The 22842-nt window shown below is 40.9% G+C and overlaps 1 protein-coding gene across 3 annotated transcripts; it reads left to right on the forward strand.

The window, feature by feature from the left end:
* Positions 1-303: 303 nt before the first annotated feature.
* On the forward strand, positions 304-19900 carry LOC131898351 (zinc finger protein OZF-like). 3 transcript variants are annotated; one of them, XM_059249482.1, is made up of 5 exons: positions 304-448; positions 6733-6859; positions 9687-9779; positions 16091-16200; positions 16946-19900. In XM_059249482.1, the coding sequence occupies exons 1-5, from the start codon at positions 446-448 to the stop codon at positions 18314-18316; spliced, it is 1704 nt and encodes a 567-aa protein (XP_059105465.1). In that variant the 5' UTR covers positions 304-445; the 3' UTR covers positions 18317-19900. The 3 variants fall into 3 exon arrangements, with proteins under 3 accessions (XP_059105465.1, XP_059105466.1, XP_059105467.1); XM_059249483.1 differs by lacking the exons at positions 304-448; positions 6733-6859; positions 9687-9779 and having other exon boundaries at positions 16096-16204; XM_059249484.1 differs by lacking the exons at positions 304-448; positions 6733-6859; positions 9687-9779 and having other exon boundaries at positions 16121-16200; positions 16950-19900.
* The last annotated feature ends 2942 nt before the right edge of the window (positions 19901-22842 follow it).

Genomic DNA, 22842 nt, shown 5'->3' on the forward strand with positions numbered 1-22842 from the left:
TTGGATTACATAGGACACAAACAAGGTATATGGATTTATATACCATTCATAAATGTTCATACTTTATTTACAAGGTTAAATGCAGACAAACAGGAAGGAGGTTCTGTCACAGGAAGCCCTGCCTTAACTTACCTGAGAAAGCAAGGCCTTGTCATTCTGGCTCCATCCACCCATGGGTTGAAGCACGAACTGTCACTCAGGGTGGGACCTTAAGCACCACCCAATCAGAGGCACTGGGATGAAGGCTACCCAATCAGGCACACGGACGGAGTCTAGGGGGCGGGGCGCTCAGCCCGGGGTCTGTGGCTGACCCCGCCATCTTTGCGTCTCTGGCCGCTTTTCTTCTTAGCTTTGGGTCCAGGATTGCACCCGATCTGTGTCGCCGTGTGACTCGCTGGTGCCTGGACACCCAGCGCGAGGGGGGCTGCTCACCCGGAATCCCGAAATGGTGCGTGTACCCACGGTAGCGTCCCCAGCCAAGAGCCGACCCCCACTGCCTCCCGTGGGAGCCGCCGTGCGTCCGGGCCCCCTGTACTGTGGCTGGGCTAGGGCGGCTACTGCAGCCCGGGGTCCTGTCGCGTCCGCGCACTGGGGACCCGCAGTGACATTTTCGTGGCCAGGGCCGCTACGGACGCCTCCCAGGTGGGAACGCCAGGGCTGTGGACCTGTGGCTGCCCGAGCGCAGGCGGGATCTTCCCTGCCGCCCCCAGATCTGGTAGGACTTTGGTCAACATGAGGGGATGCTGGCAGGTCTGTCTCAGGGCCCGTAAGGTCACCGGCCTCCCCAGGGTTTTCCTGAAGCCACCCCGCCCACTGACTTCTTCTTGCACCATGGTGTTTGTCCCTGGCTGCCCGTGTTGCAATCTTGTGCTGTGTTTCTGAACCTCTGGCTGAGGGCGTCTGTGAGCAGAACCTCCCACCCCCTTCTTCTGCTGTTAATGGCCCATCTTTCCCTAGTGTCTCTGCATTTCTCAACATGTCTCCTCCATCGAGGCCTTTTCTTCAGGTCCTAGAGTCTCTTAGTGACCTGGAGTAGGTACTTCCCCTCTCTGCCTTCTGGCTCTGGCTCTCTGTATGTTACTAGGGATGGAACCTAAGAATTCGTTCATACAAGGTAGTGCATGAGCGTGCACGGTAGTGCTCTGCCGTGAACCAAACCAGTTACTTGTCCTTTTTTTTTCTTAACGTTTTTAGTATCATATATTAATGGTACATAGTAGTGGTTTTCATTACATTTTATACCTGTGTATAATGAACGTATTTTCTTTTTTTTTTTTTTTTTTTTTTTTTTTTTTTTTTTTTTTTTTGGTTTTTCGAGACAGGGTTTCTCTGTGTAGCTTTGCGCCTTTCCTGGGACTCACTTGGTAGCCCAGGCTGGCCTCGAACTCACAGAGATCCGCCTGGCTCTGCCTCCCGAGTGCTGGGATTAAAGGCGTGCGCCACCACCGCCCGGCCGAACGTATTTTCTTAACGCCAACCCCTATTACTCTCCTGGTCCCTTCCCTTCTCTCACTAGAACTTCCCCTCATTCTTGGATGTTTTTGTCTTTTTTATTTTTCTTTTTAAACGACCCCTGACTTTTGCAGGCTTATTGGAAGAAGTTAGTTACAGGAGCATGGGCCTCAAACCGTTGTCTTCACTACTGAATAAAGAGCCCCTCCCGAGAAAACCATTAACTGCTTATACATCCTGAAGGAGGAATGGGATCTTGTGAGCCTCTGCCTATTTTTTTTTTTACTGGTTTATTTTATTTTATTTTTTGAGACGTAGTTTTACAAGTTGGCTTTGAGCTTTCCATTCTCCTCCCTTAGCTGGAAACACAGGCCAGCCTTTTGTACTTTCTATGGAAGTAAAGAAAGGACCCCAAGGTAGGGATTGATACTTGGAAGGGGCCCAGGTACCAGCTGCTCTTCCTCCTTTAATCCACTTTGCCTTCCCCACCAGTGCTCTTGGGGATGTGGAGAAACTCAGATTGCCTCTCTCCTGGTGGGGTCCTGGCACACATGCATCGCTTGGGTAGCACAGTATGGTTCTGGGGTGATTAAGATGCACAGAGCAAAAGAGGGCTAGAGGCAGAGGAGCAGATAGAGACAGCAACAGTGACATAGCAAGACCTGCAGCCAATTAGCAGGCCTTAGGAAGGTCCCAAGACCAGACTCAGGCCAGCCATGTTGACTCTGCTCTTCCATTTTCACACTTATGGCAGGGGGAAGGAGCCAGGTGCTTGGTACGTGGTTGATGTATTGTGGAACAAGAGAGGCGGGGCAGAGAGGCAGTCTCCAAGTGTCCCTCCTTGGGATTTGGCCATATAGCACTGGGTTTTCCAGATCTCCCTTGGTACTTGTCTGGTCCATGGTAGATGGAGGATTTGGATTAGGAGACTCAGTGCAGGGAATGGGGGCTGTACCCTAAACCTGAGTGCTGCACATGTGGGTCTCAGTTCTCTATATGTATGTCCCTGTGTGCCTGCAAATTTGTACCTCCATCCCTTCCCTCCCTCTATCCCCTGTGTGATTCTTTCGTTGTTTATCTTTGATCTTTCAGACAAGGTCTCACTCTGTAGCCTACTCTGGACTCAAGCTTCTGGTGATCCTCCTGCCTTGGCCCTGTGATCCTTAGGAATCTTTTAGGCATGAGCTACCATATCCAACTCTCTGTCCCTTTTTGTCTTATCTCTTTGTATCTTTGGCGTGTCTCAGTCTCTGAAAGTTTGTGTGGAGCCCTGCTCTGGAAGGTAGTTTGACTGGCCGCTCACTAGGATTTTTTTATCCTGGGAATCCAGAAGCAGCTGTGCATTGAGGCTTTACCTCTCCTCTTCTTTTTCTCTCTAGATATCTCTTTCCATGCTCTGGTAAGGTGAAACAGGAGAGGGAGGCCTAGATCTGGGTTCAAATCTCACCTCCAAGCTAGGAGGCATGGTGGTGCAGGTCAGAGTATATATTGCAGGTCTGAGGAATGCAAAGTGAGTTCATGGTGGGCCAGGGCAATTTAGTGAAACCATGCCTCAAAGAAAAAGATAGAAACCATTAAAGTGGTAGAGTGCTTGTTGGACATGTGTGGTAGGTTCCATACCTAGTCACCTCCCTGTGGGACCTCAAAGAAGCCAATCCCTGTCTTTACAGTCTGTTATATAGAATGATGTCACCTCTTATCTGTTATTGTGCAGCCATAGCAAGACACATGGGGTTGCCATGAAAAGGCCAAAGGCTGCTTTAGTGCACACAAACCTTCCATTTTGGAACCCTGAGACCAGGAGAAGGGTGCTGTATGAAGTTGTTCCCACTATAATGAACAGAAAGCTGAGGCTAGGGGTGATTGTTCCTGCCTGACTCCTTGGGACAGTGACTTGGCCCTCATAGCACAGGAGAAGGCAGTGTGTGCACAAGATTCATTGATGCTTCAAATGGGTGGGAGAGGTGGTGCTGATGATGAGCATGGATAAGGTACTAATGGTTCTGAGAGAAGAGGACCGGTAGGACGAAGACAGAGTATGAGAGAGGAAGTGAAGGCCTGATGGAGGAAGAAAGGCCCTGTGGGAGGAGGTCTCTGAAGGGAATTCCTCAGACTCTTACAGGCAGCAATGTCCCAAATGCTGTTAACAGCAGGAACACCTGTTGAGGACCCACTTCCCAGAGGGCACTGTCTGGGAACCTGGCACGACCCACGAAGGGAAGCCAGGAGCCAGCTTGTTCTGTATCTGTCTCTTTCTTGACTGTTCTGCTGTTCATGGAAGTCTGAGGTCCACAGCAGTCTCACCTGCAGTATCAGGAATGAAGGATGTGGAATTTGGATGGACAACTCTTGGCTCACAACCTCTCTATGGGTAAACTGTTTTCCCTGAGCCTTCCAGTTGTGTGGGAAGCAAGTTTGAAAATCCAGAACCATGGCTAGTACTTCCATTACCCTTTGTGTGTCTGGCAACAATTTCCTATAATGTCACTTTCCTTTAAGTGTTACCAAATATCAACATCTCCTTTTGCTAGTGTGAATGAATTTGTGTGCCACATGCATGTAGTAGTCTGAAGAGGCCAGAAGAGGGCATCATATTCCATGGAACTGGAGTTGGCAGGCAGTTGTGAGCTACTGTGTAGATGCTGGGAACTGAACTATCTCTCCAGCCCCATCAATGTCATTTTCTGCAGTATGCTGAGCAATTTGTTCCTTGTACTCTGTGATTTATTAAGAACAGATATTGGAGCAGGGGATATTTGAAGAATTTAATTCTGTCCATGAATGTTTCCCATGAGAGGAAAGCTGAGAAAATTCACTTGAGCCCATGTAAATGATCTTGTGTTTCTCTCCTGTGTACCCTAAGGACAGAAACCTTATCTGATGACACTGTGTTGGGCTTACCCCTAACAAACTTTATAGTGTGATGCCCCCCTCATCCCAACATCTGTACTTGCTGGTCTGAAGTGCTCACAGAAGCCGTGTTTCTATTCTCTTCGAGTTCTGCTGAATACCAGCCCTTAGGTTCTGTTCTAGGGAGCGGTCTCATGTGTACTATGGATCTTCTTTTGGGAACAGGTAGATGCTGTGCATGTTGGAGGAATGTCCTGCCATACCTTCATCTAAGTGACACTTAATTATTAGCATTCTTGGCAGTGAACGTGGATGTGAAACCATTTCTTTATATTTAGATGTTTGTTGCATGCATACTAGCCTTGGTGATTATTGGATCATATGGAAGATCTGTGTTTACATTTTTTCCAGAGCTTGAATACTACTTTGTAAAATGACTGTACTAATTTTTTACGCATCAGCAGAAGAGAACTGAGTTCCCTTTTTGCCCTGTCCATTGTAATCTGACCCTTGTAATCTGTCATTGCTTTGACATGGTCATTCTCACAGCTTTCCTGGGGCTGCAAGAAGTATGCTGTCTGCTACATCCAATCCTTGGGGCAAATTTGTTACCATTCAGGCTGTCCATTAGCTTCTAAAGAACGGATGACTTCTGGGACTAGACTGGAATTTGTCTTGTCATCCTTCTCTGCATTAATTCTGGATTTTAGATAGTTGTTTTTCTGGACCCTAAAGAGATTTGCATGTGCCAGATTGCTTTGTTCCCAGAACTTGAGAGTTTAGTATATATTTCCACAAGCCAACCCATTTTAAAGCTGAGGCATTCAGTGAATGGCAGACTCCTTCTTTGAACAACTAGTAGACCTGGAGGTGTTATGTGTGAGCAGTGGAGGGGCTCAGTAGTCTAAACTCCCATGAAGGCTATCAGAGGGTACTAATCTTTTCTCTGTTATTGAGGAGCAAATAAAAGCTCAGCTTTCAGTAATAGCACTTAGCTGACCATAGTGGAGAGTCCTTCCAGGGAGAAATGTGGCCTTGGAGTTTTAACCAGTTTTCTGTCTTGATCCCAGGTGATGAGGCCAGGGGAAATATTTGTATTAGCTTATGAAACTATGATTCTTCTCACTTTTCTAGAGAGGTGTGTGGGTCCATGTATTTACATGTACGATCATTATCTTCCCACCCTCTGGATGACCTCAGGAGCATAGAATCATTTTCCTCTTGTATTGTGTGATGCAAGTTGAGTTCTTGATCGTGTGTGTTTAAGCATTTTGAACTCATCGATGTGATGTGATTGTTGTCTCAGTTTCCCAGTATATAGAGGGCAACTTTTTCAGTTGCTTTTGAGAAAGAAATGATACGTATAAATATTTTCCACTTATGATCTATTTTTGCCTGAGAAGCTTTGTATGAACCCAGATATATAGATTCATATAAAATAGAAATGCAAACCAAACATGTTTAATAAATCTTACACATTTATTTTAAAATAATTCCTTATGATTTTATTGGTTGCAAAAGACAAAATGAACTTTGCATACCAATAAAATGAATGTGCTTGTTTTTGTAACACAACACAAGTCAAATATATGCTAATTTTATGCTTAAAGAGTGAGGAATGATTTTGGGAAAATACTTAAAATCTTTAATTAACACGATTAAATAATTGTTTCAATAAGATCGGAAAACTGTATGCAGAGTAAAAGCCTTGCAGTATAAAACAACATTTCAATCAGTGTTCCTTGAAATTGCATGGTGATGGCATGAATAGTGCCTAGTGCACATGGTGTGTGTTCACAGCAAAGGCTACAGTGCTGTCACCGGTTGCCACATGGCTGAGTGCTATCCGCAGAGTACTGTTCAAAACCTTGCAGTCATTATATCTTCCTGAGTTAAATTTTGGTCGTGGCATATTTAGAAACCCTCTCTGTTGCAAAAAAATAATTTTGTGACCTTGTGTTCACATACATAGCCCCAAATCTTGCTTTTAAGAATAAGATCTCTTCTACTACAGGAAGGGGGACTTGAGGTCATGCCCCTGTGTCTTCTGCACTACAGCACAGTGCTGCACTGCCAGCCCCAGCACCTGCCTTTTCATTGTGCTGCGCATGCCTTACAGATTTAATCGTGTTTTTATAGGATTGAATTTATAGAATCCACTCTCTTCCCATTACTGGAAACCTTACAGACACACACACTCAGTTACAATTTTGTTTCTATTGTAATTCCATGGAGAGCTCTTGATCATTTCTTCAGTCACTACTTTAACACAGAGGTAAGATACTTGTATTGATCTTAATCTACTACACGATACAGAATACAAGTCAAGCCCCAGCTTCTATGTGATACTGGCAAGACACAAACAACTAGAGAAATGGATTCTGTTTCCAGATCTGAGGCCTTTGGTTGACAGGAGGTGTTTCATTACAGGGGTTGGTGTCATTTGAGGACGTGGCTGTGGACTTCACCTGGCAGGAGTGGCAGGAGCTGGATGCTGCTCAGAGGACCCTCTACAGAGATGTGATGCTGGAGAACTACAGTAGCCTGGTGTCCTTGGGTGAGTCTGACTCCGAGGCAGCTAACTTTTAATACTAAATTGATAGACATTTTAGCTGGTACATCCTAATGCTAATTCTCCTTGATAGCTATTTTGAAAGATTTAATTGTCAAACGTGTTTATTATTCTACTATGGAACATAAGTTCTGTGTCCTTTGCCTGTATACTAAAAGCATATTCCCTGTCTACCACCCCCAATATTTTTGCTCTAGTAACTGCCATTTTCTCTGTTTCTTTGGGGTTACCTTGAGCTTGCAAATATAATGAGGACATGTGGGATTTTGCATTTTTTGGCAGATGTGGTTTGTTGATCTTTTGTCTTTCCTGTGTAGACATAAGAAATCATCTGTTTATCTCAATTATGGAGGAAGTCAGTAGCCCAAGAAAACATTCATCTATTCCAATCTGGTGAATCAGAAAGTGTATTTTTTGTAGTCAGAGAGCCAAAGTGATTCTCAGACAGTGGTAACCCTGAAAAGTCCACATCTTACTCAGTTTTGCCTTCTATGGCACATGCAGTGGGGTAGAAGAGGTCTGGATTGGAATCTCTCTTGAGGGGTTCATGACAGTCTTCTGAGGAAATGTTGGCGGCATCATTACTGGGGCTAGAGACATAGGTATTTGCTGTATCTCTTGAGTTCGGTGCTGTATATGTGTACCAAGGTCTCCTGTGGGCCATCAGTTATTTAGCTTTAAGACAGTGGGGATCATCGTGGGCTCAGAAATGGCGATGTATGGTTTCACAGTGTGCTTTCCAGTTCTGTTCTTGGACAGGTGTTTCTTTTTGTGGGGTGATGCCCAAGAAAAATTGTTAGGATGTCAGCACCCCCTTCCTTTGCTTTCTGGCTGTGGTAAGGTAAGAAGGCCTTTTCTGTGCAGATAATTTTAAGTTTGATGTTGTCCTGTTTGCTGATTTTGCTGTGCATCTGGTAGACATCAAAATACTCTTGTCTTCCTCACTGTCCTAAAGTATTTATTGCATACTCTAAGGACATCATTATGTCAGGTCTTACACCTTTGAGTTACTTTTGGCGTTTTTTTTGTTTTTGTTTTTGTTTTTTGTTTTTTCCTTATTATGCATCTGTAATGCGGTTTCTCAAGCTGGCTTTGAACTCCCTTTGATCTTGACCTTCTGATTCTTTTGGTCTATCTCCTGAGTGCTGGGATTTTGAGTGTGTGCTAGCACACGCAGAACTTAATCTGTTTTAGTTGATGTCTATAAAGTTTAGAGAGAGGAGGTCTATTGACTTTCATTAGCCTGAATAGTCCATGTTTGTCTGAAAAATTTACAGATGAGAACTTCCTTACTGGTTGAAAAGTCTTGAAACCTGTGTTGAAAATCCGTTGACTGAATGTATTAGTCAGCTTTCCCTCACTCTGACACGATACCTGAGTGAACTCATAAAAGGAAGGTTTCTGTTGGCTCATAGTTTTCCCCTGGTTCTACTTGGCCATGTTAGTTTGGTCCTATAGTGAGGAAGAGTGTCATGGAGGGAGCACATGCCTGAGATATGCCACTTAGCTTCACTGCCACTGGAAAGCAAAGAAAAGGTTCTGACATGACAGCATCCCTTTTTGGGCATCTCCCCATGGCCACATTTATCAGAGACTGGTAACTAAGACTTCAGCTTTGGAATGCTGTATTCTTTGGAATGCATTTCAGATCCCCACTGTCACCCCGAATAGATACGGTTTGCTTGGGGCTCTCTGTTCCCTTCCAGTGGTGTCTGTCTCTTTTTGTGCCTGTTCCTGCTGTCTCTTTGTAGTGGGTTTGGAAGGTAGGTGTCAAGAGCTTCATATTTGTGCTTTTTGAACAAGATGCTTCGCTAATTTGGGGTCTCTGGCGCTTTCACATGATGTTTAAGACATTGTTTAGGAAGTGCTTTTCTGTTTCTGTGGAGAAGAATACTGATTTTACTCTGAAGATACTGTTGAATCTGTAAATCAGTGTGGGTATTGCTTCTTTTAATATTACTTCTTCCATGTATTAATATGGAATGTGGTGACCTATTCTTTGTGTCTTTTTTTCACAGTATTTTATTAGTTGATTTTTACTGATAATCTCATATATGAATGCAATGTATTTTCAGTTTTACCGTCTGTTATCTTCTTAGGCCCCCATCCCACTGAGCACACTCTCTATCTACAGCCCTTCTCTACCACCTCTCTCTCTCTCTCTCTCTCTCTCTCTCTCTCTCTCTCTCTCTCTCTCTCTCTGAGTTTGATTCAGATTCTTTGTGTGAACATGGGGTGATGGATTAATTCCTGGAGCATGGACAGTTATTTTTTTCTTGACTTTCTAAGCCATGGTTTCACTGTGTATCCTGGGATGCCTTAAACTTACTTTGTAGTTCAAAGTCTTTTCAAACTTACAGCAGTCCTCCTGTCTCAGCTATTGCATCCTGGGATTTTTCCATCTGGTAAGGGGGAAGGGGTGGCCTCTTTTAAGTTTTCAGTGTTTGGGAATTTTCAGACTGATATTAGGCTCATCAGTTAATAAGTTATACAGTAAAGCTGGGGACATAGCTCAGTGATAGTTGGCCTGCAGCTTGTTTTGAATAGGAGTGTGAAATCAGAACTTCTCAACAATTAATTTTTTTACCATGTGTACATGGTTTTTTAGTTTTTTGACTTTGTGTTCTCTAAGAAGTTTTTCATCTAGTTTCTAGGCTTTTTTTTTCTTTTTCTTTTGAGTCCTTTTAAGTTTTTTCTCTGTGTAGCTTCATTTACCATTCATAGCACAGCTCAAATGGAACTGTCATATTCCGTCAGTGAAATGGACTTTCTACTTGGGAGCAATTTATATATCATTTTCTTCCATTGGCAGGACACTGCGTGACTAAACCTGAGTTGATCTTCAGGTTGGAGCATGGATTTGGGCCATGGAGCATAGGAGAGACCTCACTCTGGACTCTCCCAGGTCAGTGAATGTGAACTAGGGAAGGAAATTCAGCAAGCATGACTGCTCATAGGATATTGGTCATGTTGAGCTGTCTTTACCAACATTCCAGTAGTAGCCTAAGCAACAGCTAGTTTTGTCTGTCAGGCATTTACTTTATGCAGTTACCAAATGGGGAGCTCTGTGTCAGTCGGTCTCCTTATTTTTGTTGTTGAAACCTGTTTTCCTAAATTTGCTAAAAAATATTCAATTTTTGTATAGGTTATCTCAGTTGTCCTTCCCACCTTGTTTGATATTGAGGGTTTATTTCAGTGCTTGGTCTTGATCTGACATTTTCATAGCAATCATTAACATTCTAATGCATCTTTTGAAGGGATTACATTCAGTGAGAGGAAAGTGAATGATGCAGTAATGTACCACAATGAGATAAGAAACACTAAACATATTTACCCTGAGGTAAAAACACATGCAATTTTATTTTAGGAAAGGTATAAAGTAAGACACTATTGAAGAATTGTTCATTTATTTTAGTTTAGTGTGGTGATTACTCTTTTTAAAAATTCTGAACTAGCAGCACTTGGGAAGCAGAGGCAGGCAGGCAGATCTCTGAGTGTGAGGCCAGCCTTGTCTATAGAGCAAGTTCCAGGACAGCCAGGATATAAATTGTAGACAGTGTGATTAGAATGAGGAAAGAAATTTGGAAATTGGTGGCATAATGAAAATCAATTGCAGAATATCTTTTTAAATTAGGAAAGAGTGGGGCCGGGAGGTGGTGGCCTTTAATCCCAGCACTTTGGAGGCAGAGCCAGGTGGATCTCTGTGAGTTCGAGGCCAGCCTGGCCTACAGAGTGAGATCCAGGACAGGCACCAAAACCACACGGAGAAACACTGTCTAGGGGGAAAAAAATTTAGGAAAGAACATATCGGAAGTTTAAGGATAGGATGGCAGGTAAAACGTTTTTTGTTTTTTGTTTTTTGTTTTTTGTTTTTTTAACCACACTAACACATGGATGCTCAGTGTCAGAGTCACAAAAGAGAGAATGTTTTCCAAGGAGAACAAGAGAGAAAGAGTACTTGGGATCAAGAAGGAGGTGACAGGACAGTATACACTAGAAGACAAAAGCTATTTTCTCTCTTTTTGAGAAAAGTGCACCATAGGCTACACTTTTTTTTTTTTGAGACAGTCAGGGTTTCTCTGTGAAATAGTCTTGCCTGTCCTGGAAATCACTCTGTAGACCAGGCAGGCCTCGAACTCACAAAGATCCTCCTGGCTCTGCCTCCCAAGCGCAGATTAAAGTCATGCGCCACCACTGCCCAGCTACACTTTTAATCTCAAATCCCGAGTGAATGAGCTGAGTGCTACAACTAGGAAATGACCATAATGTGCAAAGTGCCAACCTGCTGCCACAGACTGGCATTCTTTGTCATGAAAGAAACCTTGATGTGGGCAAGTGTTAATACAGAAAGTGACTTGTCTGACAGTGTCTTAAAGATTTTGGCATAATAAATTGGAAAACAAATTAATTGCATTTATCCACATACAGAATGCTGTACCAGGGTCCTGTCTCATCCACTCTTGGGGCATGATCACTAAGATCAGTCAAAACTCAGGAGGCTGGGGACATGCTGAAAGTTTCTATGTAGTAGGTGGGAACAAGAGGTAGCCATGGAAACTCACATGGTAAGATACAGGCTCCTTAAGAAAGGATCATGGACTGTTAGGAATGGAGTGTTACGTTTCTAGTGAGGAGTATGCCCATTCCTCATAGACAGTGGCAGAGAATAAGAATAGTGGGTCCAGAGTTGGCCAGTTGGTTGACCTCTAGACCATTTTTCCACCTCCATAGGTTTACTGTACCTTGGGACTAAAAGATTGGAGCCCAGAGACAATAGTTCACTAGATTTACACAGCTCTCTTCTTACTAGAATGTGCTGTTTATTGAGCTTCAAAGGACCTGAGCAACACAGAATCTCCTTACCCTCTGCTCTATAGGCTAACTCTGCAGAGACACCTCATATATGGAGGTTTGCTTTCCATCAATGAGTGTAGAAATACTGACATTTCTGAAAGAGTCATATGGTGTCTGGCTGACACTCAAAGGCTTGAGCACAGCAGTGACTCCTTTATGCAGATATATAGTTTTCATCATTAAATTCAAGTTTGTCACCAACATAACCTTGTTGGGCGAAGTCCTTAGCTAGTATATAGATAATACTAACAGGTAAGGTGAGAACAGAGAAATTAATGTTACTCCTCAGCTATTACCCAGCAACCCCAGCAGCCTGCTGGTGAATTCCAGTAATAGTGGACATGGATGAAATTCTTCCCCAGTGCTTTTTTAATTTTTTAATTTTTATTTTTCTATTTATCAGACATTTTTAGTATTGTTTGTATCCCAGTTAGGGTTACTATTGCTATGATGAAATGCCATGACTGAAAGCAAGTTGGTGGGTGAAAGGATTTATTTGACTTATACTTCCATATTGTAGTCCATCACTGAAGGCAGGCAGGACAGGAACTCAGGCAGGACTGGAACCTGGAGGCAGGAGCTGATGCAGAGGGCATAGAGGGGTTCTACTTACTGACTTGTTCCTCATGGCTTGCTCAACCTACCTTGTTATAGAACCCAGGACCGCTAGCCCAAGGCTGGTACTATCCACAGTGGGCTGGGCCCGCCCCAGTTAATCACTAATTAAGAAAATGCCCTATAGCCAGATCTTATGGAGACATAAGATTTCCTCCTTTAGATGACTCTATCTTGTGTCAAGTTGACATAAAACTAGCTAGCACGTTTTGACTTATTTTATCCTTTTGAAGTCTCTGATGTTTGTATTTTCATTTCTCCTTGTTCCTTTTTATACTTTTATTTACTGTTTTTCTATATTTGACTATCAGATTCTGTTCTCTGGCTTTTTAACCTTTGCTACATTCCTTTTTTAGTGCTTTTAACTTTTTTCATTAATCCTGCTTATATCGTCCTCAATTTTAATGTCACAAATTGTTCTGCATGTTTAATTTTTTTTCCTGTAGTTACTGATAGTGTTTCGTCTGTTTAAATGTTTTTAACATTATGTCTGTGTCTGATTTGTTTTGGTGTTGCTCTTTTAGCATTTTAATTTCTCTCTGAGTGGTGTCAGGAGTTGAAGCCACAGGTGAAGGCTGCTAAGAAGACCCTTTTTATAAGATGAGGGGTTCTTTCGATCCCCATTCTTCCAAAGTGGCAGTCAGTGGCACAAAAGCCTAATATGCATGGCAGCAAGCAGGCAAATAGTGATAATTATTGGAAAAACTAAGACATCTCCGATAACTGATTCTGAGAATTTTGAGTGTCAGGTATAAAATGCAAAAGTACGGTTTTAGCAATGATCCATGCACTAAAATAATATTTACATAAATCGATGAATAGAGCTCATCTAATGCTTCTGTGACAGATTCAGTGAACAGTGATCACGACAAAAAATACCACCTTAAATAATTGAAGAAAGAAGCTCAGTAAGTAAAGCCTTCATTGGAAAGCAGCATTCATTGGAGTAGACTGTGTAGGATGAAGAACGTCAGGAATGAAGAGAAGGTGGAGAAATTATTGTAGTGAGAGAACTCTATAAGAAAAGGAAGAGCAGTCATGACTAAAGGAAGAGCAGTCATGACTACAACATTTAAGCCCCCTGGGCTGTGATAACGAGGTGCAATCTATGACTCTGTGGTATAGAACAGGGAAGTGGTAGACACAGAAAGACACAGAAAATATAATCCATAAAATAGAGTTAAATTGTACAAATATCTGGAAAGAACAAAAAAGCAAAACCAGAAAATATACATACATCTAGGAAAGGAGCCATTCTGAAGCACTGACCAATATAAATTAAAAAAACAAAAACAAAAACAAAACTTTCTCAAACATGGTTATAGCTACAATGCAGAGTACAGAATAGGGAAAGATAACTTCCAGCATAAGGAGCAAGGGCTTCGTTACTATGGTGGCAAGCCCATTTAACCTTCTGGATCTTTTAGCCGAAACCCTGATACCAGAAAGCATGTGAGTTCATGTGTGCAGTGACTCTTTTATATCTAGAAAATGCTGTTTATGAACAGTCATACACTACTTCTGGCCTTAAAATCTTTTTTCCCCTTCTTCCATGGTGATCCCTGACCTTTGGGAGGAAGGTATATGGACACTCTGGAAAATAAAGGTTGAAAGCTGTACTAATCTATGAATATAAAGATAAGTACTTAGGGGGCTGTTTAATATTATAACTATTTAGTAGAAAAGTAGTAGTTTGTACGTGATAGATTGTGACCTACGCAGCCATAGGTTCTTGACCCAGTTATCAGTACCAGGCATGAGTTCTGTCTTGTGCTGTGGGTCTTAACTCCAATTAGAGTGGTTGGTTACTCCCATAAATTTCATGCCACTATTGCAAAAGTAGGCATATCTTGTTAGGCCATTCATTATTGTAGTTCTCAGGGTTCACAGCTGGTTAAGACTGTTAATTACTGTTTTATTCCAGTACTGTTATAGCATTCGCCAGGACTATAAAAGCTAGCTAGTAGGGATGAAGCTTCCAGATCAGTATCAGCTTGGTTTCTCTATGTCCTATAATTGAAGTATGAAGTGTCTTCAGAAATGGGATCTTACCATTAAGTTCTGGAGGGTAACTAGGAGCAGTAGCAATGTCTTATAATGTTGGGGAAGTGGCATTCTTTGCGACCACACTGCCAACACCTTGAAAATAGATAATCTCAATGTACTGAGCATTTCGTTCAATAGCTTATGGTATCTGAGGCATTTTCTCCCATATAGGGTAACTCCATTTTGTCTGTCTGCCTGCCTATTATCGAAAGCGTCTAAAGTAGGTTTCCATATGGTTTTTTAAAAGTTCTTTAGTGTTATCTCTCCCATATACTCCCTCCCGTCCTTGTCCTTTTACTCTCAACCCACTGAATCCTACTTGCACAATTATTTCCCTTTTACTCCTTTATAATACTTGTGTTATATCCTCCATCCCCCCCCACCCCCCGCCCATGGCCTATTTTTAGTTTTCCTGACTTCTACAGGTCCTCTAATTTAAGTACACACATCTAAAGATTCAAAGCCAGGATCCACATATGAGAGAGAACATGAGTGGTCTTTCTAGATCTGAGTTACCTCTCTCAGCGTAATTTATTTCCAGCTCCATTTATTTACCTAAAAAGCTCATAATTTCATTTGTTTATGATTCAATAAAAATTTTCATTGTGTGTCTGTGTGTATTTGTACCATATTTTCATTATCCATTCATCAGATGATGGACATCTAGGCTGTTATTTCAAGTGTGTGTGTGTGTGTGTGTGTGTGTGTGTGTGTGTGTGTGTGTATTTGTACCATATTTTCATTATCCATTCATCAGATGATGGACACCTAGGCTGTTATTTCAGTTTCCTGTCTTTGAACAGTAATGTATGTGTGTGGTAACCACCAGCACTGCAATAAGAAGCTTCTCTGATAAAGTTTGAGAGTAGCACAGATGTAGAGATACAAACGTAAATGTTTAGGGTGCAGTTTGATAACATAACCATTGCTAGCAAGACAAAAATAGGTTCTCTTGAGGACTATGACTTCCCTAGCCTTGGATTTTGATAAGTTATGTACATAGTTTTGTACAGTTGATGTACAATAAAAGTCATCTAAAAATGTGTACTTGACATTATCCACTACCAATCTGGATTTGCAACATAATTTCTTAGCATTTATTTTTAATAAATGGCTTATTTTAAAAATCATGTTTATGTCTAAGAGACAGTAGAGATTTATAGAACAGAAGACTGATTGCAGGAAACTTTTGAAGAACCTGTCCTCTAGACTGAGAGAAAGGTGATTGCATATAATGACCAATAAAAGATGCTACTCCGGCTTTTCAGGGCAAATTAAACCAATTTATCACACATGTATAATAATCCTTTTACAAACCTACATTTTTGGTCATGACGCAGAATATGAAACCTGTATCATGTGGGTGTATAGTGAAAGAAAATCTTCCCGCCTCACATAATGAGAGAGATTTGATGTCAAATGGTGTTTGTACAATTAAGGTAATCGAGGACTGGAGCTCAGGCTAACATCAGCAGCTAAAAATTAGTATTGCAGAAACAGTAACTGAGAAGTAGGCGGATAACCTTTTTCCATTCATTTCACAAGAGTGAAAGCAGTGCTGGAACATAACATAGCACCACCTTATCTTTTTGTATAAAACTTCCCTTAAGCTGAAGAAGTATCTACTATATGGTTTTATTCAAACTGAATAAACAATGTATATGATTTATGGATAATGATATTTTTAACATATCATTTCAGGTGTTCTTGAAGTTTATGCTCCAGATAAGAGTTGCCTAGAAAATCTCGAGAGTCATATATGGCCGGTAGGAAGCATCAGCAGGAATCTGTCAAATAGAGAGATGCTTGAAGTAGGTAAAACATGATTGTGAGCACAACCTTTACATTTTAAATCTGGATATAAGGCGTAGAATTTTTTCCTAGGGCCTAACCTCTGGTTGAATGTGTCCATAGTGAGCCTAACCTGATGCTGATTAGTGAAGAAGCTGATAATATAACTGATAGTCCCTCTGGCACCCTGAGCACCTTGGTCTCCCTAACAAGTTTGAAAGTTCACATAATGATGTTTAAAATATTTGCCCAGGGATATACATCTAAACAAAGACAGTTATAAAAAATGTTTGATATTTTAGAAACCTCATTTCATGCATTGGAAATCTTTTGTTTGCCTAACACTTACCGTGCAAAACATATCTCATGAAAGAAAAATATTGCATGTAACAGGACTCAGAAAAGAACATGGTAAACTATGGATTGAGAGATAGCTGAGAGATTAAGAACATGAGCTGTTCTTACACAGTACACAAGTTAGGTTCCCAGAACACAGGTCATGCAGCTCTTTACCACCTATAACTCTAGCTCCAGGGGAATATGACACCTCTGGCCTCTGGGGACACCTACACCTGGATGCAAATACCCTACGTATATATGCATAATTAAAAATGTTTTTTTTTAAATAACAGACTTTACACTGGGGAAAATTACATATGCACTTTTTGTAAAACTTGTAAGAATTTATTAACCTCACAGAACATTAAGTACATGCTAGAAATAGCCCCACTGATATAAAACCGTGATATATTCTTTTGTCTCAAGGCAGAAATGAAGGTTCAGCTGGAACTCCATCAAGGTATAAAACCCTATGAAGGTAAACCATGTATGAAAACGATTAACCTGCCGTCACAGCACAACAAGCAGCATGAGTATTATTCAAGTATGAAACCCTACGAATGGAAGGAATGTCAGAAAGCTTTCTATTGTAAGTCAGTGCTCACTGAACATCAGAGAACTCGTACAAGATTGAAGATCTATCAGTGTACAGAATGCAGGAAAGCTTTCCCCTCCAAATCAGAACTCACTGTACATCATAGAATTCATACTGGTGAGAAGCCCCATGAGTGTGAAGAATGTGGTAAAGCTTTCTATCGTAAGTCGACTCTTACTGTACATCAGAAAACTCATAGAGGTGAGAAACCTTATGAATGCAAAGAATGTTGGAAAGCTTTCTATTATAAGTCAACCCTCACTGAACATCAGCGAATTCATACAGGTGAGAAGCCTTATGTATGTAAAGACTGTGGCAAAGCTTTCTTCTACAAGTCAAACTTAACTCGCCATAATAGAACTCATACAGGTGAGAAGCCTTATGAATGTGAAGAATGTAGGAAAGGTTTTTCCTCCAAGTCAGAGCTCACCTCACATCATAGAACTCATACAGGTGAGAAGCCCTATCAGTGTGAAGAATGTGGTAAAGCTTTTTATTGCAAGTCAACCCTCCGTGTTCATCAGAAAATTCATACAGGTGAAAAGCCTTATGAGTGTAAAGAATGTCAGAAATCTTTCTATTATAAGTCAACCCTGACTGAACATCAGAGAACTCACACAGGTGAGAAGCCCTATGAATGTAAAGACTGTGGCAAAGCTTTCTTCTACAAGTCACAGTTAACTCGCCATCATAGAATTCATACAGGTGAGAAACCTTATGAATGTGAAGAGTGCAGGAAAGCTTTCTCCTCCAAGTCAGAGCTCACTGCTCATCATAGAACTCATACTGGTGAGAAGCCCTATGAATGTAAAGAATGTGGTAAATGTTTCTGTCGCAAGTCACACTTAACTCTGCATCATAGAATCCATACAGGTGAGAAGCCCTATGAATGTAAAGATTGCAGAAAAGCTTTTTTCTGCAAGTCAGGACTTGCCCGACATCTGGGAACTCATACACATGACACTAATACGAAGAAGAGAGAAAAGCATTTTCCTGCAACTCACAGCTCAGCCAACATCAGAAATGTCATACAAGTGAGAAACCCTGTAAATATAAAGAATGAAGAAAAACTCTCTACTGTAAACCAGTCCTCACTCCATACCGTGGACTTCTTACAGTTGAGAAGTCCTATAGATGTACATAATGCAGGAAAACTTACCTTCATAACTCATGCCTCATTCAATATGAATGAACTCAGATGAGACACACTAATAGTTTCGAGCAAGCAAGAAAGCTTGCAGTCAACCAGGATCACTTGACATCAGAGAATGCATGTAGAATGATGACAGCAAAGAACATGTGAAAACGGCCACAAGGGAGACCTTTCTCAACATCAGAAAAGCCATATTGGTTTGAGACATTGTGTCTAGAAAGAACATAGGAAAGCTCTACTGTAGTTATCTCAGTGTAAGCATCTCATGCATGTGAAGAATCTTATGAATTTAAAGGTCAAAAGTTTTGAATGATAAGTCAAATCTCAGTTGACATGAGTATACATGCCATGAAGAATCCTGAGAACGTTTAAAAATCTAACGTTATATACTGTAGAATACTGTATATGTACTAACCTTGGAAAATAAACATTTAAGGGACTTTGTTAAAGAACATAGGAAAACTTTGATAAGTCAGATCACATTCTGCATCAGAACAGTTATATAGGTGAGAGGCTGTGTACAAATAACAAATTTGTCATGTATTGTAGTATTTGTTTATGTTCCATGTTCATTGAGACATAGCTGTTCAAGACTAGAAATATCATAGCCTCTGCAACTCTGATAGGGCCAGAGTGTTACAATAGCATGTATAGAAATGTGGTGTAGTTTAGAAGTGGTGTTGAGGTATATTGGGTGTGACTGTGACACTGTACCTGGTAGGAGGCACTGTCTTGTGGGACTGTTAAAGTGCTCTGTTTTCTTACTCTCATCCTGCAAGAGAAAAGATGGTAGATCTTCTGATAGTTATTTTAATGTGACAGTCACTGACATAGGAGTCAAGAAATTAACTACTTATTTCCGTATTCTCCTCAGAGAAATGATGGCTATGAGTAGTGACAGTTATATCAAATTACAAGCACAGGAGAGACCCAGGTATATGAGGTTTGTACCACACTTTGCAGATATGCGAAGGAATATAGACCTCTGCCTGAGATAAGAAGCAAAGTGAGTGTTAGAGCCAGGATCAAATATCCTATCTCAGCACAATGGTGGTTTGCACTAGCTCTGCACCATTTTACTTGGGCCAGATACACACAGTCTGAGGTAAAGAAACAGTGCTGTTTGTGACTGAAGGGAGAATAGTCTTCACTACCATTTACCAACTCTGGCAGAAGAGAATCTAAACAATGATGTACTGGATGACACTGTCCTCTGACTGTCCTCTGAACCAAGCAAGTGCCATCATGGAGAATTCAGCTGTGCCCCCTTGCAAAAGCTTATCCCAGCTGGGCTTGTTGATGGTTTATACCCTTCTTTCTTCCCCCTAGTATCCAACTGCTTCCTACTAACTGGCAACTCTGCAGACTCTGGAGAAAAGATTTAGAGAGAGAGAGAGAGAGTGAGAGAGTATGTATGTATATTTGTATGTGTGTATGCATGCCTGGGAAGACTAGGGAAGGGGCCATATCCTCCATCTATGATGTTTGGGAAAAACCTAATTCCTGCTGGGTAAGGCTTTCCAGATGTGGCCCATTGGGGATGGAGTGCCCACACCCTTGTAAGTAACGCTCACCACTCACACTATCTCTGTAAGGAAGACAAATAAAATAAACTCATTGGTTTATTTGTGAACTTTGAATCATGCCTTTTTTGCCATTAGGACGTTAGGAGGAGAGTTAGACACTGCTTATGTCTCTGGGAAGGAATTTATGCAATATAGAGTCACCATTAGATGAACCCCCAGCCAAGATGAGGCAGTGGCAGCACAAGGTGAGTGTTCCTATGGTAGGTTGGATATCCAGGAAGTTGGGGTGATCCTGTTTATCTGTCATATTCTCTAAATCAAGACTTTTTCACCTTTCCCCATGTTACTTAGTGATACTCCATTAAAGAGAGTAGATAGCACAAGCAACTTCTATGCTCAGAAAATTACATGCTCAAATTGAATTTGGGTAAGAGGTACTGATTTGTAAAGTTAACGTGAGATATAATACTACCTACTTTAATATATTCCAAGAATTTAGTAATCCACCCTGACTCATTGGAGTGAGAAAATAAGGAGCCAGGTAAGGGTTCCAGTATCTCCAAATGGCATATCAAACAGTATCTAGCAAATAAGTTAATGAGTTTTCAGTTCAGCAGCTGTCTGGGCCTTGAGTGGGCACCCAAGCATGTGCATTCATCAATACTACTACTGTGATGGCACAGCGTCATTCCATTACATACCACCTTTCTCACTGATCTGGTGATTCTGCATCATTGAATGATTATGTGGATGTGAGTGGTCCAGGAGTCAGAGCTTTGGGACAAGGAGTCTGGCTGAGCCTTAGGAAGAAGTCTTGAAATCTCAGCACATAGAAAAGCTCCCTTCAGAAAAGTCAGACCTGAGAATATGCTTTGGGGCATATTGTCTGCTTTATCAGAGTGATGTCATCTTGACAAGATTCAAGCCCCCCAGCTATGAAGGTGCTTGAGTACGCAGAAGTGTGATGTTTTTACTAACTTGGAGTTAGTTTCTAGTGTGGGTAGATGAGAGGTAGCATGTGTCCCTCCTAAATCCAGGAAAAACTAGTGACCGGTAGTACTATGTGAATCCACATTTCCCCAGCCTGGATTTAGAAATTTGCATTTATGATCAGTTCCCATGTTTTCTTATAGAACCAAAGCCTGACATATAACCACACCTTTTCTACACACAGCTGAGTACGCAAGGTCCTGGAAATGATGCAAATGGTAGAGGGTATGGTAACAGTCATTTAGGGAATTTAGCCAATAACCTTGGCTGCCTGCCTCCTTCCGGTCTTACATTGGTTTCATATCTACCATTGGTGCTGGTTACAAGACCACCGTGTCTTAGCCACATAATTTAAGCACTTAAACTCCAAATTTATTGACTACATATAGTTCTTATACATAACTACCAGTATATTGGGAGAATCATAATGGGTAGATTATAAATGAGCATGTATGTATGATGTACTCATTGTAGAAGTGATAGAAGGTACTAAGTAATACAAGCAGGCTTTTGACCGTATTCTCCAAATATCAGACTGCACAAACTCCTCCAGTTGCCACATACTTTAATTGCAGGGATATAAATTTACAACTGTGAAGGTACTCTTAGAAAGAAATACTTTGCAGATAAGTAGGATTGATTCCTACAATCTAGTTGAACAATTTGTAAACAAAATGAAAATGCTCTAGTAAACGTTGTCTGCCAGTGTATAATTGGGATCATCAGTATGGACCTATAGTCTTTCTACATTTTAATCAATTTGTGACTGTTTTTCCTCTGCACTTGTGGGGTTTTAACTCTGAGCCAATATTGCTGTATTCTCTTGTGTTATAATCATTCATGTGGACATTAATTTCTATATTGTGTCATTGGTAAGAGAATGTCAAATATATTCACAAGTTAATTTTCCTAAATGGATGATTTATATTTAATTTTTCATTCATGAATATTCACTTATTTTAACTCTTCTCAAGCAGGGTTTTTAAATTTTTTTTTTAAGTTAAAATACAGTATTATTTTCCCTCTTCCCTTTCCTCCCTACAGCATTTCCCTTGTACTCCCTTACTCTTTCAAATTCATGATTTCTTTCTCCTTAACTTTTGTTAAAGATGTGTGTGTGTGTGTGTGTGTGTGTGTAAATGTATTATATATAAATATTTATATATTTATACACACATGTACAGCCTGTTCAGTCTACATGTTACTTTTGTGTGTGTGATTTCAGAGTATTGGATAAACAATTGGTATGGTCTTTCCTAGGGAAGACTATTTCTTCTGTTAACATTCCTTAGTTGTCTCTAGTTCTTTATCTAGAGTTGGGGTCTTATGAGATTAACCCTCCCCATATTAATATGTGTGTTGGATGCTATCTTTTTTAAAGACATTTTTTAAAATGTGTGTACAAGTGTTTTGCTTGCATCTATGTACATACACCACACGCATGCCTGCTACCTGCAGATACCAGAAAATGTTGGAGCCAATGGAACCAGAGTTACAAGATGGTTGTGACTAACCACGTGGATGCTGAGAACCTAGGTCCTCTGCAAGAGCAGCAAGTACTCTTAACTGCTTAGCCATCTTTCCAGCCCATGTCAGTAGTGTTTTAATTTGTGCATTTGCATTGATTTTGTTTTGTTTTTCTAATTTTTAAACGTGTTGAGGATATGGTGAATGAACACTTGTATATGTTCTATACAATATAGCCATTCAAGTCTCTTGCCTATTGTTTTGTTCCGGGCTTTCTGGTTTTTCCTTTCCTTTTCAAAGTAATTGAAGGTAGGGCATGTAGCCCAGTCATGCAGGAGGCAGAGGCAGGTAGATCTCTGAGTTGGAAGCCAGCCTGGTCTACATAGTTCCAGAACAGCAAGGACTATGTAGAGAGAGACCAAAACAAAGTAGTTGATCTATGTAATGAGATATGGTTTCTCCGTGTTATTTTTCTTTTTACCCTTGAGTTATATAATCTAATGAATAGTCTTAATATCATTGTATTTTGAATACTTTTTAAAATAATGGTTTTGGGCAAATTTGAAAAGAAATCTTCCACATAGGAATTGTT

The sequence above is a fragment of the Peromyscus eremicus genome, chromosome 23 (assembly GCF_949786415.1).
Source record: "Peromyscus eremicus chromosome 23, PerEre_H2_v1, whole genome shotgun sequence".
Lineage (NCBI taxonomy): Eukaryota > Metazoa > Chordata > Mammalia > Rodentia > Cricetidae > Peromyscus > Peromyscus eremicus.

Coding starts and splice junctions, on each gene's coding strand:
- LOC131898351 (XM_059249482.1), top strand. Junction 6,860..9,686: donor CAGTAGCCTGGTGTCCTTGG/GTGAGTCTGACT, acceptor TTCCATTGGCAG/GACACTGCGTGACTAAACCT. Junction 16,201..16,945: donor CAAATAGAGAGATGCTTGAA/GTAGGTAAAACA, acceptor TTTTGTCTCAAG/GCAGAAATGAAGGTTCAGCT.